At 41.1% G+C, this 15,136-nt stretch overlaps 1 protein-coding gene across 3 annotated transcripts in view; it reads left to right on the forward strand.

Annotated features, from left to right (window-relative positions):
• Positions 1–15,136, forward strand: part of cilp (cartilage intermediate layer protein, nucleotide pyrophosphohydrolase) — a 110,612-nt gene that overhangs the window by 80,952 nt on the left and 14,524 nt on the right. For all 3 annotated transcript variants that reach the window (XM_087981131.1, XM_043674556.2, XM_043674557.2), the window contains 2 exons: positions 2,241–2,555; positions 10,859–10,967. In XM_087981131.1, the coding sequence (XP_087837257.1) occupies positions 2,241–2,555; positions 10,859–10,967 (424 nt within the window). The remainder of the gene's footprint in view (positions 1–2,240; positions 2,556–10,858; positions 10,968–15,136) is intronic.

The raw sequence follows: 15,136 nt of genomic DNA on the forward strand, positions 1-15,136 counted from the left end.
TTTTAGCAATTTTGGAAGATCTGAAAATAGATAAGACCCTTGGGCTGGATGTGATTTATCCTCTGATTCTCTGGGAAGCCAGGGAGGAGATTGCAGAGCCTTTGACTTTGATCTTTGTCATCATTGCCGACAGGAGTAGTGCCAGAAGACTGGAGGATAGCAAATGTTGTTCCCTTGTTTAAGAAGGCGAGTTGGGACAACCCTTATAATTATAGGCCGGTGAGCCTTACTTCAGTTGTAAGTAAGGTGTTGGAAAAGGTTACAAGAGATAGGATTTTTTAATCATCTGGAAAGGAATAATTTGATTAGGGATAGTCAACACAATTTTGTGAAGGGTAGGTCTTGCCTCACTAACCTTGAGTTCTTTGAGAAGGTGTCAGAACAGGTGGATGAAGGTAAATCGGTTGGTATGGTGTAAATGGACTTCAGTAACACGTTTGATAAGGTTCCAAGTGGTAGGCTATTGCACAAAATACGGAGTCTCAGGATTGAAGATGATCTAGAAATTTGGATCAGAAATTGGCTATCTGTAAGAAGTTAGGGGGTGGTGGTTGAAAGGAAACGTTCATCCTGGAGCACAGTTACCAGTTGTATGCTGCAAGGATCTGTTTTGGGACCACTGTTTGTAATTTTTGTAAATGATCTGGATGTGGGTGTAGAAGGATGAGTTTGTAAATTTGCAGATGACACTAAGGTAAGCAGAGTTGTGGATAGTGCTGAAGAATGTTGTGGGTTACAGAGAGACATAGATAAGATGCAGAGCTGGGCAGAGAAATGGCAAATGGAGTTTAATGTGGAAGAGTGTAAGGTAGTTCACTTTGGAAAATAGAACAGGAATGCAGAATACTTGGCTCATTGTCAAGAATATTACCATGTAGATGAACAGAGCTTGGTGTCCAGGTGCATAAATCCCTGTAAGTTGCCACCCAGGTTGATGGGGGTTGTTAAGAAGGCATATGGTGTGTTGGCGTTTATTGGTAGGAGGATTGAGTTTCTAAGCCACAAGGTCATGCTTCAGCTGTACAAGACACTGGTAAGGTCGCATCTGGAATACTGTGTGTGGTTCTGGTCACTGCATTATAGGAAGGATGTGGAAGCTTTGGAAAAGGCTCAAGAGATTTAGTAGGATGTTGCCTGGTATGGAAGGAAGGTCTTATGAGGAAAGGCTGAGGGAACTGAGGCTGTTTTCGCTGGGGAGAAGTAGGTTGAAAGGTGACTTACCCTCTGATTATCTTATGTTTCTTGGTTAAGATAGGGTGGACAGTGAGGGCCTTTTTCCTTGGATAGTAAAGGTTAACACGAGGGGACATAGCTTTAAATTGAGGGGTGATAGTTTTAGGACAGATATTAGTGGTAGTTTCTTTACTCCGAATAGGAGGGGGGTGAAATGGCATGCTTGCAACAGTAGTAGACTCGCCAACATTAGGGCATTTAAATGGGCATTGGACATATGGATAATAATGGAATGGTGTAGGTTAGATAAGCATCAGATTAATTTTACAGGTCAACGCAACATCGAGGACTGAAAGGCCTGTGCTGCACTAACATTCTATCTTGAGAATGTAACTTAAAAGGAGTTCTGGGATTTACATATTAAAGAACTGAAACTCTCATATCCCATTCTAAAAGATGAAAGACTTAATCTAAATTTGCTTAATATATCATTACAGCTCCATGACACTGTAACCCTTTTGCTATAAATTCTGTGTCTAATGATGTTATACTGCACAACCACCTGATGAAGGAGCAGCACTTCAAAGGCTTGTGTTTCCAAACAAACCTATTGGACTATAACCTGGTGTTATAGCATATTTTTAGCATTAAAGAAAGGCTGACTCTCCGATATTGCGTCTGTTAGGTCTGCACCATATGGCCTCAATGCGTTTGTTGTGTAGTCAGGCTCCCATGCATGTGAAAGGGAACTTTCTGGTCTGTCTGTTTTACTATCAGAATGGAACAACTGCTGTGGCATTGCCATATTTCTCTAGGCCTGAGGGAATATTGACCGAGGATAGAATTCTTTCTTTATCTTTAACCCAGTAAACAATGCAATTGACTTCCTTTTATTGAAATGAATGAATTTGGAGATCTAATGGGAATCTCCTCATTGCTTTTGGCAGCATATCAGACTCCGCTGTAGAAAATATGAAAATTTGCAAATTGTTTTGAATGTGCTGATCATTTTGTATTGAAACAACTCCGTATCAATGAAGAATATCAAGCATTCAACTGTGTTGCAGATTGTAAACTGAGATGCACAATGGGTCGTGTAAATGCAGAGTGCAGTCGATGTATGTGCGAAGAACATCTACTCCACGGTTCTGTACATCTTCAAGATGGCGCTCCAGCCTCCCAGGCAACTGTCCAGCTGTGGGGAGACTCTGACCAAATCCTGACAGTCTGTGATGAAAAGGGAAAGTTCAGGATTCCTGGTCTTTGCCCTGATGGCAAAACTGTGTTAAAAATTATGAAGTCACATTATGGAACTGTGCTTCATACACTGAGCATAAACAACAGCAAAATATCTACCATTGAAGTGAAACTCAAGAGATCTGGTAAATTATTTCTCAAAATAGAAATTGTTCAAATTGCGCTGTACCTCATTAATCACAAAACAGTGAAATGTTTTCCACATTGGGTCTAAATCTTCCAAGCTGGATCAGACTCTGGATTTCTGGAGGGCAGTTTTATCATTGGGTCAAAGTAGTCATCCCACTGGGATCCCACAATGAGGTCTGTATAATGAATAATGAAGGCTGTGAAAGGTCTGGCCTTAATCCTGGATGAAATTAATTGCTTTCTACATCTCAACCTTATACCTGGCAGCCTCCTGTACACCACTGGCACAATATAGCGAAGGTGGTGGAGGAGGGGATTGGTGGAGAGAGCTGACAAAATGTTACAGAAATTGCTGGAAACGTTCAGCAGGTCTGGCAGCCTCTGAAGAGAAATCAGAGTTATCATTTCAGTCCAGTGACCCTTCCTCAGATTGTAGATGAAAAAAAGTTAGTTTTATGCAGAAGATAGGGTAGAAGGAAGGAGAAAGTAAACAATAGATGGAGATAAGTCCAAAGATAGAGAAGAACAGTTGGACAGATAAAGGAGTGGATAACAATTGGCCTAGAAGAATGAATAACTACTAATGGGTCAGTAAGTGCCTAATACTGAGTTGTGTATAATAGCAGACTGTGTGATAACAAGGCCTGGTATGTGAGGTTGGGGTAAGGACATAAGAGAAGGTTCTTCTCGCCCTTAGATTTTGTTGGATTTAATATTAAGACCAGAAGATTGGCAAGTTCCCAAGTGGAGAAAGTTATCTTCTTGCCCTTCTGTGTGAATCCGAGTCCCACTCTCAGTGATATGCCCATTGATAAAGACACAATGCAACAAAGTACATAGAGACCATCAGAGTGAATTTTTACAGAAGTGACACCCCTTTTTACAGCAATGGTTATTGTATCCCAAGAACTAAATGCAGCTTAAAACTCTCAAAGCCTTTTAACAGCTGCTGAGAGAAAATAAGTATGCAAGTGACTGAGGTCATAGGGTGGCAGGTTGATGGTGAGAGGGTAAGGTGGCTGGAAGATTATAGTTCGGACAAACAACCAACTAAGGTAGTTTAATGGGGAGGAGAAAAATACAAACAATGTTGTTGGGGGGTGGATAGCATCCTTATCCTGATTGAGAATTCTGAGTGGTGTTTTACCTACTTAGTACCAGAGTAAGAGATATCTAAATGTTGTACATAGGCCCTGTTCTGTGCTGTATTTTTCTATGCTCTTTGGCCCACGATGTTGTGCCAAGGTTTACTCTTAATATAAAATATAATAACTTAACCTACACACCTCTCAACTCACTGCTATCCATGTGCATGTCCAGCAGTCGCTTAAATGTCCCCAATGACTCTGCTTCCACCATCACCACTGGCAACGCATTCCATGCATTCACAACTCTCTGTGTAAAGAACCTACCTCTGATGTCTCCTCTATACCCTTCTCCTAATATCTTAAAACTGTGACCCCTCATACTAGTCAATCCTGCCCTGGGGAAAATTCTCTGGCTACAGACTCTATCTATTCCTCTCATTATTTTGTACACCTCGATCAGGTCTCCTCTCTTCTTCCTTCTCTTCAGAGAGAAAAGTCTGAGCTTATTCAACCTTTCTTCATAAGGCAAGCCCTCCAGTCCAAGCAGCATCCTGGTAAACCTCCTTTGCACCATCTCCAAAGCCTCTGTATCTTTCTATAGTAGGCTGACCAGAACTGGACACAATATTCCAAGTGTGGTCTCAACAGGGACTTGTAGAGCTGCAGCAAAACCTCGCGGTTCTTAAACTTGATCCCCCTGTTAACGAAAGCCAAAACACCATATGCTTTCTTAACAACCCGATCCACTTGGGTGGCAACTTTGAGGGATCTATGTACTTGCACATCCAGATCCCTCTGTTACTCCACACTGCCAAGAATCCTGTCTTTAATCCTATATTCAGCATTCCAGTTCGACCTTCCAAAATGCATCACTTCGCATTTATCCAGGTTGAACTCCATCTGCCATTTCTCAGCCCAGCTCTGCATCCTGTCTATGTCGCGCTGCAGCCTGCAGTAGCCCTCGATACTATCGACCACACCTCCAATCTTTGTGCCATCTGCAAATTTACTAACCCACCCCTCAACCTCCTCATCCAAGTCATCTATAAAACCTACAAAGAGCAGAGGCTCAAGAACAGAGCCCTGCGGGACACCACTCAACACTGACCTCCAGGCAGAATACATTCCATCTACAACCACTCTGCCTTCTGTCAGCCAACCAATTCTGAATCCAGATATCCAAATCTCCCTGTATCCCATACTTCCTGACTTTATGAATGAGCCTACCATGGGGAACATTATAAAATGCCTTGCTGAAGTCCATATACACCACATCCACTGTTCGACCTTCGTCGAGCTGTCTCGTCACCTCCTCAAAGAACTCAATAAGATTTGTGAGGCATGACCTGCCCCTCACAAAGCCATGCTGACTGCCTTTAATCACACTATGCTTTGCCAAATAGTCATAAATCCTATCCCTCAGAATTCTTTCCAAAACTTTGCTGACCACAGATGTAAGACTGACTGGTCTGTAATTGCCAGGGCTTTCCCTATTACTCTTCTTGAAAAGAGGAACAACATTCGCCTCCTTCCAATACTCCGGTACGACTCCTGTGGAGAGTGAAGAGGCAAATATCCTCGCCAGCGGCTTAGCAACCTCCTTTGTTGCTTCCCGGAGTAGCCTAGGATAAATCTGTTCTGGCCCTGGGGTCTTATCGATCTTAATGTTTTTCAAAATTTCCAGCACATCAATTTCATCAATCTTGATCTGATCAAGCCTGTATCCCAGCTCCTCAAAGTTCTCATTCACAACAAGGTCCCTTTCCTTCGGGAAAACCGAAGCAAAAAACACATTTAGGGCCTCCCCTATCTGCTCAGACTCCATGCACAAGTTCCCTCCGCTATCCCTGATCGGCCCTACCTTCTCCCTGATCATTCTCTTATTCCTCACATATGCTGTAGAATAATAAAATCATGATAAAACTGATAACCCAAAGATGTGAAAGAGAAGGGAAGGCAGTAAAAGTGAGAATGCAAATTAAGATCATTTTCTCATAGGCTGCAATTGGCCTGACAGCTCAAAATGTAAAAACAATTAACTTCTAGTTTACTGAAATAATGCCCCTCAAATTAAAGGAGGTAAAGGATTAAATATGAACAGCAGGACCCCAAATTATCAAACTTCCTTCCTCCTTCTTTAAAACAGTGGGTACCAAAGGCATTTGAGTGAGCCATGTAGAGGTTGAGGAATTTAATTAACAAATTGAAAGCATGCTCTTACAGTGCAATCAGAAATTTGGAAAGCTGACAAAGATAGAAAGGAAAGTAAGTTATCATGAGACTTAAAAAGTTTATAAAAGGCAAATGAATGTTCTCTTCTTATCAAAAGGGAATGGAGTATAAAAATGGGAAGGTTTTGCTAAAACTACACAAAGTATTAATCAGACCTAGCTAGAATATTGTGAATACTGCCAGGGACCTCAGAAACAAATTGGAGTAACTAAAGAATGGATTTGCTGTGATCATGAGTTGTTGAGGGCGATCAGAGCCAGTAAGTACATTTGTCAGCTTTTACTGTGCACCAAGAGCGGTGGCAGTGCTTTTGCCAACATCCAGACTCTCCTGATCACATTTCCCTATATACTTGCAAGGAAGTTTTCAACTCCAGATTCATTGGAGGCCTATTTACCTATTTGAGAAGAACGGATACTCAAAAAATACAGTGTGCAGATTCCTCAAGAACAAACCACGACAAGCAGACCAAACACAGCCAGAATCCCTAACCACCTTACCATACATCAAAGAAGTTTCAGAAATGACAGCCAGACTACTAAGACCCCTCAGAATCCTAGTAGCACACAAACCCACCAACACTCTCAAACAAAAACTAACAAACTTAAAAGACCCAGGAGGAGAAAGTGAGGACTGCAGATGCTGGAGATCAGAGCTGAAAATGTGTTGCTGGAAAAGCGCAGCAGGTCAGGCAGCATCCAGGGAACAGGAGAATCGACGTTTCGGGCATAAGCCCTTCTTCCTGAAGAAGGGCTTATGCCCGAAAAGTCGATTCTCCTGTTCCCTGGATGCTGCCTGATCTGCTGCGCTTTTCCAGCAACACATTTTCAGCTTAAAAGACCCATTACAACCCATGGACAAAACCAATGTCATCTACAAAAGTTCCATGCAAGGACTGCCACAAACACTACGTAGGACAAACAGGAAGAAAGTTAGCCACCAGGATACACAAACACCAGCTAGCCACAAAAAGACACAACCCTCTCTCCCTTGTAGCCCTACACACGAATGAAAAAAACCACCAATTCGACTGGGACAACACATCTATCCTGGGACAGGCTAAGCAAAGGCATGCCAGAGAATTCCTAGAGGTCTGGCACTCCAACCACAACGCCATAAACAAACACATAGATCTAGATACCATCTATCAACCCCTCAGAAAACGAACAGGAAATGACATCATCACAAACCCCAGGAACCCCATCCAGGACAAACATATAAATAGAAAGCAGAAGACAACAGTTTTGGTTCACTTGGAGGTCACCACTGATGATGTTACCTAGCCAGGTAATGAAACGTCTGGATATCAAACCTACAGCTCAGCGAGCAAAGCTACACCCTATTTACCTGCCTCCTGATCAAAGCACATCATCCTTTAGTTACTCCGATTTGTTTCTGAGGATCCTGGCTGTGGTCTGATTAATACCTTGTATAGTTTTAGCAAACTTTGCTATGTTTATACTCCATTCCCTTTTGATATGAAGGGAACATTCCATTTATCTTTTGTAGACCTCTTACATTCCCTTGATAACTTACTTTCCTATCAACCTTTGTCATCTATAAATTTAACTACCATACTGTCACTTCCTTACTCCAACTTATTAACAATTGTAAATAAGTGAGGCCCCTTCACTTGACATTATAACTTCTTATTTTGTGAAATAACCTTCAATGTGGCACCTTATCAAATGCCTTTTGGAAATCCAACTTCGTCATATCTACAGTTTACCCTTTATATGCCTTCCTTATTGCTCCCCTTAAAGATGCTAAATTAGTCAAACATGCTCTTCCTTTCACAAAACCACGTTGATTCTGCCTGATTAGTATTATGATTTTCAAATGCATCCTAAAACCTCCTTAAGAGTAGACTCCAATATTTTTCTAATGAAGCTATTAGGTAAACTGATCTATAGTTTATTGCTTTCTGTTTACCACCTTTCTTGAATAGAGTTATTGTTTCTGCAATTTTCCAATCTGTAGAGACCTTTTCAGAATTTCGGGAATTTTGGAAGATGACACCATTGCCTCTGTTATTTCTGCAGCCAGTTTTTTTTTTTACGATTCTTCGGAATAAAATCGATCAGGTCAGAAGCCAAGAAAGCCTTTAGATCTAATAGTTTTCCATCACTTCTCCCAAGTGATTGTGGACATTTCACATTGCTCCATTCCTTTAATCCTGATTTCCGGGTGTTCTTGAACTTCCTTCTATGGTGAAAAAAGACACAAGGTACTGCTCAATGCTTCAGTCATTTCTTTGTTTCCCATTATTAATTCCTCTTTAAGGGACCTGCAGTAATGGTCATCTTCCAAGATTGCATAGACTCTGCAAGAGTTCTTTATGCATTAGAAGGTACCTCATGAAACCCCAGTATCTCAGAAGGAAGGCAAATAGAAAGCAGTGAACTATAGACAGATCAGCCTGTCACCAGTACTGGCAAAAAACTACTCGACTTCATTACTAAAGATGCCATAGCAGAGCACTTGGAAAGTAGTGAAAGGATCGGACAAAGTCAGCAAGGTTTATGAAGAGGAAGTCATGTTTGACAAATCTGCTAGACATTTTTGAGGACGTGACAAGTAGAGTAGATAAGGAGGAGCCAGTGGATTTGGTTTAACTTAGCTTTTCAGAAGGCTTTAAATGAGGTCCTACATAAGAGATTATTGTGTAAAATTAAAGTGCATTGTATTGGGGATTGTGTACTGGAAAGATAGCAAACTGGTAGACCGGGAATATTAAGGTGTTCTTCTGAGTAGTAGCCAGCGACTAGTGGGGTATTGTATAGATCAGTGTTTGGACCCTAGATATTCACAATATATGATTTTGATGAGGAAACTACATGTTGTATCTCCAGGTTTGTGAGTGACAAAAAAGGCTGGAGGATGCTGTCACGAAGCTGTTCCTTTTCTCAAGGATACTGTGTCCGTGGTTTTTCTCAGGGGGCTGCAAAACGGCTGGATTTGGTACAGAGATAAAAGGGTATCGGGAGGCCTTTTTGTTTATGCATAAACAGATGAGACTTTAGGCAAAAGCTTTATGTATTTACAAGTAACCTGTGTAAGACAAGGAAGCATGGCTAGCTCTCTAGCTGAGCAGTTCAGTCCTAGAAACTGAAGTTAAGTTAGTCAGTTCAGCAGTGGAGCTGTGTGGAAACAGGCTGCTAAACTCTGCCTTTCTAACTTCGACCTGTAAGCCTTTGTTTCACTTTTTGCTCTGTGCTTAAGGGGTTTGTTTATTGGGACTGTTGTGTATATTTGGAACAGCATAATTCAGTCTAGTTTAGGATAGTCTGAGTTCTATGGATATTCTATATTCTGTTCCTTGTGTTTAATTCCATAATTTTGTGAATAAAGTTTTGTCTGTTTTAAAACCTGACAGTCAACCTAGCTAACTTACTGCGGATAATTTTCACTGTACACTTACTGAAACAAGTTGCAAAGTTACGGTTTGGGCTGCCTGCTTAAGAATGTTTTAAGTGGTCTGGCCTAGTCCGTAACAATGCAAAAATGCTTAGGTGTGATTTGACAGATATGGCATAATTGTGGGGTAACCCAATTTGATAGCAGAAACAGGAAGGCAGTTATATTATCTGAAGAGCGATAGATTGGGAAAGGAGAGAAGGTGCAACAAGACCTGGATGTCCTTGTACATTAGTCGCTGAAGGTAACAATGTAAGTGCAGCAATTAGGGGAAGTAGGCAAATGGTATGTTGATTTTCACAGTGAGAGGATTTGAGTACAGCAGTAAAGGTTTATTGCTGTAGCTGTTACAGGGCATTGATTAGACCACACCTGGAGTATTGTGTGCAGCTTCTGAGGAAGGATGTCCTTGCTACAGAAAGACTGGAACGAAGGTTTCCCAGGCTGATTCTGGGGATGATTGGCCTGACAAATGGGGAACAATTGATTGGTTAGGACTACATCACGAGTTTAGAAGAATGAGGGAAATCTCATAAACCTATAAAATTCTATCAAGATTTGATACAGTAGATGCAGGAAGCAGGTTCTTGACGACTGAGGAGTCCAGAATCAGGGGTCACAGTCTAAGGATAAAAGGAGATCTTTTAGGACTGAGGTGAGGAGAATTTTCTTCACCCAAGTAGCAACAGGCCTGTGGAATTCTGTGCTATAGGAAACTGTTGAAGCCAAAACATTGAATAAAATCTAGATATTAGTTCTTAGGACCAAAGGGATCAAAGGATATGGAGGGTAGAAAAAGAGAACAGGATGCTGAGTTGGATGTTTGGCCATGATATGCTGAATGATGGAGCACACTCAAAGGGCCAAACGGCCTGCTCCTGCTCTTGGATTCTATGTTTCCATCCTCACCTTACTCTTTTCCTATTTAAATACTTGAATAAACTCTTACTGTTTTTTCTTGCTCATTATCTTTTTTTTGTAATTCTTTGTTGGTTTCTAAAATTAATTAAACTTCTCACATTGGGAAGGTGATGGTCTAGTGGTATTCTCACTTGATGAGTAATCCAGAGGCCCAGGCAATACTCCAAGACTGGGGTTGGAATCATGCCACAGCAGATAGTGGAATTTGAATTTAATAAAAATCTGGAATCAATATTTTAATGATGACCATGAAACCATTGTCAATTGTTGTGGGAAAAATAACATTTAGCTCACTAATGTCCTTTGGGGAAAGAATCTCCAGACCCACAGTAATGTGGTTGACTCTTAATCTGCACTCTGGCAACCCAGGATGGTCAGTAAGTAGCATAGCCAGTGATGCTCACACCCTAGAATAATAAAAAAAGCTTACTTTTGCGTACTTATTTATTTTAAATATGTTTAAGCTTCCTTAGTTTGGCCAGAGAAGGAATTGGAAGATCTGTACGAGGTATCTGAGTCAATTTGTATAACCAGGGAACAATTAATGAAACCAGCAATTGAAGAACTGTTCATTCTAGGACTAAACACAACTTACTGTGATTGTTCAATCTTTGCTAAATCTTGATGTTTGCACATTACAGAGAAACCATATATCAGGAAACATCCATCAAACAAAGTCAGACATGAGGGACAAAGTGTGACTTTCTGCTGCAAAGTTCAGTGTAATCCCCCACCAGACAAGTACTTCTGGTAAGAATCCTTTTTAGGTAAATTTATAATGTGTGCTTTTAACTCTTCATGCCCTCCTCCTTCCATATCTCTGTAAACTCTCTATCTTACCCAAATTGGATGGGAGGCAATGGCCTAGTAGCATTATTACTGGACTGTTAATACAGAGACCCCAGTTCAAATCCCACCACAGTTGATGGTGGAATTGAATTCAATTTTTAAAAAGCTGGAATTATTGTTGATCGTCAGAAAAAAACTCACCTGGTTCATGAATGCCGTTGAGGGAAGGAAACCTTTATTCCCTACCTGGGCTGGCCTGCATGACTCCAGACCAATAGCATAGTAGTTGACTCTTAACTGCTCTCTGAGCAATTAGAGATGAGCAATAAATGCTGGCTTAACCAACAATGCCCTTATCCCATAATTTTTTAAAGTTAAAAATGGATCTTAAGCAGAGCCACTAATGGTGAAATAAATGCACGGATGCAGTAGACACTAGATGCACTAGAGCATTTTGTGGGTGTGATGGAGGTGAGGGAGGTAAGAATGCAGTCACCAGCATGGAGGAGGTGAGAGCTCAACTCAAAATGGCGCCATTTTGTCATAGAGGTCAATGTTGACAGAGATTTCCAGTGTGCTAATTACTTCCACCTACTGTTTTTAGGAACCAGGAGTAACAGCATAAAAAAAAGTACTGCAGATGGTTGAATTCTGAAATAAAACTGAAAATGCTGGAAGTACTATGACGGTATGCCAACATTTGTTGAACTTATGATACAAACAGAAAAGGCTGGAGAAACTCAGGATCTGTAGTGAGAGAAATGCTGTTAACATTTCTTCAGAACTGAAGAAGAGCCATTCTGGACTGAAAGCATGAACACAAAGCATTCTCTGTGTTGGTTTCACCATGGAGGCAGCATCTTTGTCTTCAGCTGAAAAGTTCTTGGGTCACAGTCCTCTGTATTGAGAATTGATTTGAGGTTTAGGAACAATGAATAATTGAAGGATCAGACTGTGAATTGGTCTTAGGGCATCATTCTACATGAAAATATTTATTCTCAGATCTGTGTGTATGAATGGATGTAGGTTTGCTCACTGAGCTGGAAGGTTCGTTTTTAGACGTTTTATCACCATACTAGGTAACATCATCAGTGAGCCTCCAAATGAAGCACTGGTGGTATGGCCTGCTTTCTATTTATGTATTTAGGACATAAATACCTAAACACAAATAGAAGGTGGGCCATGCCACCACTGCTTCATCCGGAGGCTCACTGATGATGTTACCTAGTATGGTGATGAAATGTCTAAAAACGAACCTTCCAGCTCAGTGAGCAAACCTACATCCAGAACCTCAAACTGAGCTACAAATCTTCTCAACTCGCTCTGTATGAATACTAGGACCAGGAGGCAACTTCCTTTCATCATTGTTTCTTGGGTTGGAAGCAGAAGGTAGGCTTCAAAGAGGGATAAATATCATCCAGTGTTGCATTGTGGAGAGGCAATGACCTAGTGGTATTACTGCTGGACTGTTAATCCAGGGAACTAGGTAACATTACTGGAACCCAGTTCATAATCCTGCCATAGCAGATGGTGGAATTTGAATTCAATAAATATCTGGAATTAAGAGTCTAATGATGACCATGAAATCATTGCTGATTGTTGGAAAACCCAATGGGTTCACTAATGTCCTTTAGGGAAGGAAGCTGCATTCTTAACTGGTCTGGCCTATATGTGATGCCACACCCACAGCAATGTGAGTCACTCTTAACCTACTCTGGGCAATTTGGAATGGGCAATAACTATTGGCCTAGTCAGTGATACCCTAATCCTGTAAGGGTTCTTTATTCTGTTCTTTGTGCTTCATTGCCTAATTTTGTTAATACATTTTTTGTCTGTTTTAAAATCCAGTAGTCAACCTACTCTGGATAAATTTCACTGTACATTTACCAAAACAAGTTACAAAGTTAGGTCTAAGGCTGTGTGCTTAAGAATGGTTTGAGTGGTCTGGCCTAGTCCATAACACATGCTTCATATTCACACCCTATCCAGTCCAGAGGGCAGCGAAGAGTCAACCTTTTTTTAAAGGACATTAGTAAACTGATGGGTCCTTCTGACAGAGGTTAAGTATTCCGCATTAGATGAGGTTTTATTTTAATTGAATTCAAATGTTACCATCTGCCAGCTGGAGTTCAAATTGATATCCAAGGGCCATTAGCCTTGGCAATTGATTATAAATCCAGTGACATTACCATTATATCAGGGGCCTTCAGGAGTTAAATTCACGTTTGGTTTAAGTTTTCATTCCTCCATCTTGCTTATTTTGATTGTCTTTGAATTACAGCTGAATTTTACTAAAATCAGCCAAGTGTCAATTTCAGGGAATTTTATGTAGATTTCTCTCTGTGAGCTCTGGCAAATCATCTGACACAAACCTGCACAGCTCACCATATGTATTCCTATACCATATCTTTAAAGTATCGCACTCACACTGTATCACTCACATGTGGTGGACTCACCACTGCCTGCTCCTTTGGGATTTTTGCCATTGACACTATATTTTAAAAGACCAGCTGTGCACCAGGTCAGCTGTGGCCACTGTTACAACCAGATCCAAGATGAAGACTCTAGTTGACTTCAGTTCCAGACAGGTTAGCTCCCGGGTGAGGAGGGATTAATTGGTTCCTTCTTTATTCACCCACACTCTCAGTAGGTTACAACAAGGTTAATTTGAAAAGGATCCCTTCCTTTGTGGATAACTTTCTCCCAGAACCAAATGAACTTGTGCTTTAAATTGATTCAGTTTAACCAGATTTTCAACGGATAACAATGACTTAGTAACACACATACACATCAATTAGAATTAAGGTGCAAGTCCAGAAAGTTTAAATTGTTTGCAAAGAATGGAACGTTGAACATAGAGGCTGTTGCAGTTAAGGCTACTGGTGGTGTTGAAGTTGGCAGCTGAACAGTAAGTTTCACAATCACTAATTTAACTGAAATTCTGTAGTTCGAATTACTTTTGACCATGATAGAATTTCGACATTCCGACTGAGAGTCCTTTTGTTAAGATTTCCCTTTGTTAACTGATTTGTAGCTCCCTGAGTGAGAAAACTCTGTTAATTACATCACAAATGTAACTAGGGGGTAGATCTTCAACTGTGACCACCACAGTACACTAACGCTCCATAAGACCCTCAGATAGAGGAGCAGAATTAGGCTGTTTGGCCCATTGATAGGGCTTTGCAACTTGTTCATGCCTGATATGTTTCTCAACCTCATTCTCTTATCTTCTCTTTGTAATCTTTGATCCTGTTATTAACTCTATCTCTGTCTTAAATTCATTCAATGACTTGGTCTCCACAGCCCTCCGTTGTAATGAGTTCCACAGATTCACCATCCTCTGGCTGAAGAAATTCCTCCTCATCTCAGTTCTAAAGTGTCATCCTTTTACTCTGAAGCTGCGCCCTCAGGTCCTGGTCACTTCTATTTTGGTGGAAACATTTTCTCCATGTCCCCTCTATCTAGATCGCTCCCCTCATCATTCCTTCTAAACTGCAGAGTACAGACTGAGAGTCCTCAACCACTCCTCATATGAGAAGCTCTTCATTCCTAGGATCATTCTTGCAAACCTCCTCTGGATCTCCAAGGTGAGTACAGAAATCCCTAGATACAGAGCCCAAAACTGCTTACAAATGCGTCTGACCAGAGCCTTATGCAGCCTCAGCAGTACATCTCTGCTCTTGTATTCCAACCTTCTTGAAATAAATGCTAACATTTCATTTCCCTTCCTAATTGCCAACTCAGCCTGTGTGTTAACCTTAAGTAAATCCTGGACTAGGACTCCCAAGTCACTTTCCACTTTCTGAAGTCTTTTCCCACCTCTTTTCTTCCTACTAAAGTGCATAACCTCACACCTTCCCACATTGTATTCACTCTGCCACTTCTTTGTCCATTGTCCTAGCCTGCCCATTATCTTCTGCAGCCTTCCCGCCTCAACACAGCCTGCCCCTCCATCACATGTCATTTACAAACTTCCATGAATAGTTATGGACCCAACACCAAACTCTGCGGAATTCCACTAGTCACCAGCTGTCATCTAAAAAAGACCCCTTTATTCCCACTTCTGTCTTCTGCCAGTCAACTAATCCTCTATCCATGCCAGCAGCTTGCAGCTAAAACTATGGGTCCCT

The sequence above is a fragment of the Chiloscyllium plagiosum genome, unplaced genomic scaffold (genome assembly GCF_037043375.1).
Source record: "Chiloscyllium plagiosum isolate Xiang-an unplaced genomic scaffold, Cpla_swu_hap1 HiC_scaffold_39, whole genome shotgun sequence".
Lineage (NCBI taxonomy): Eukaryota > Metazoa > Chordata > Chondrichthyes > Orectolobiformes > Hemiscylliidae > Chiloscyllium > Chiloscyllium plagiosum.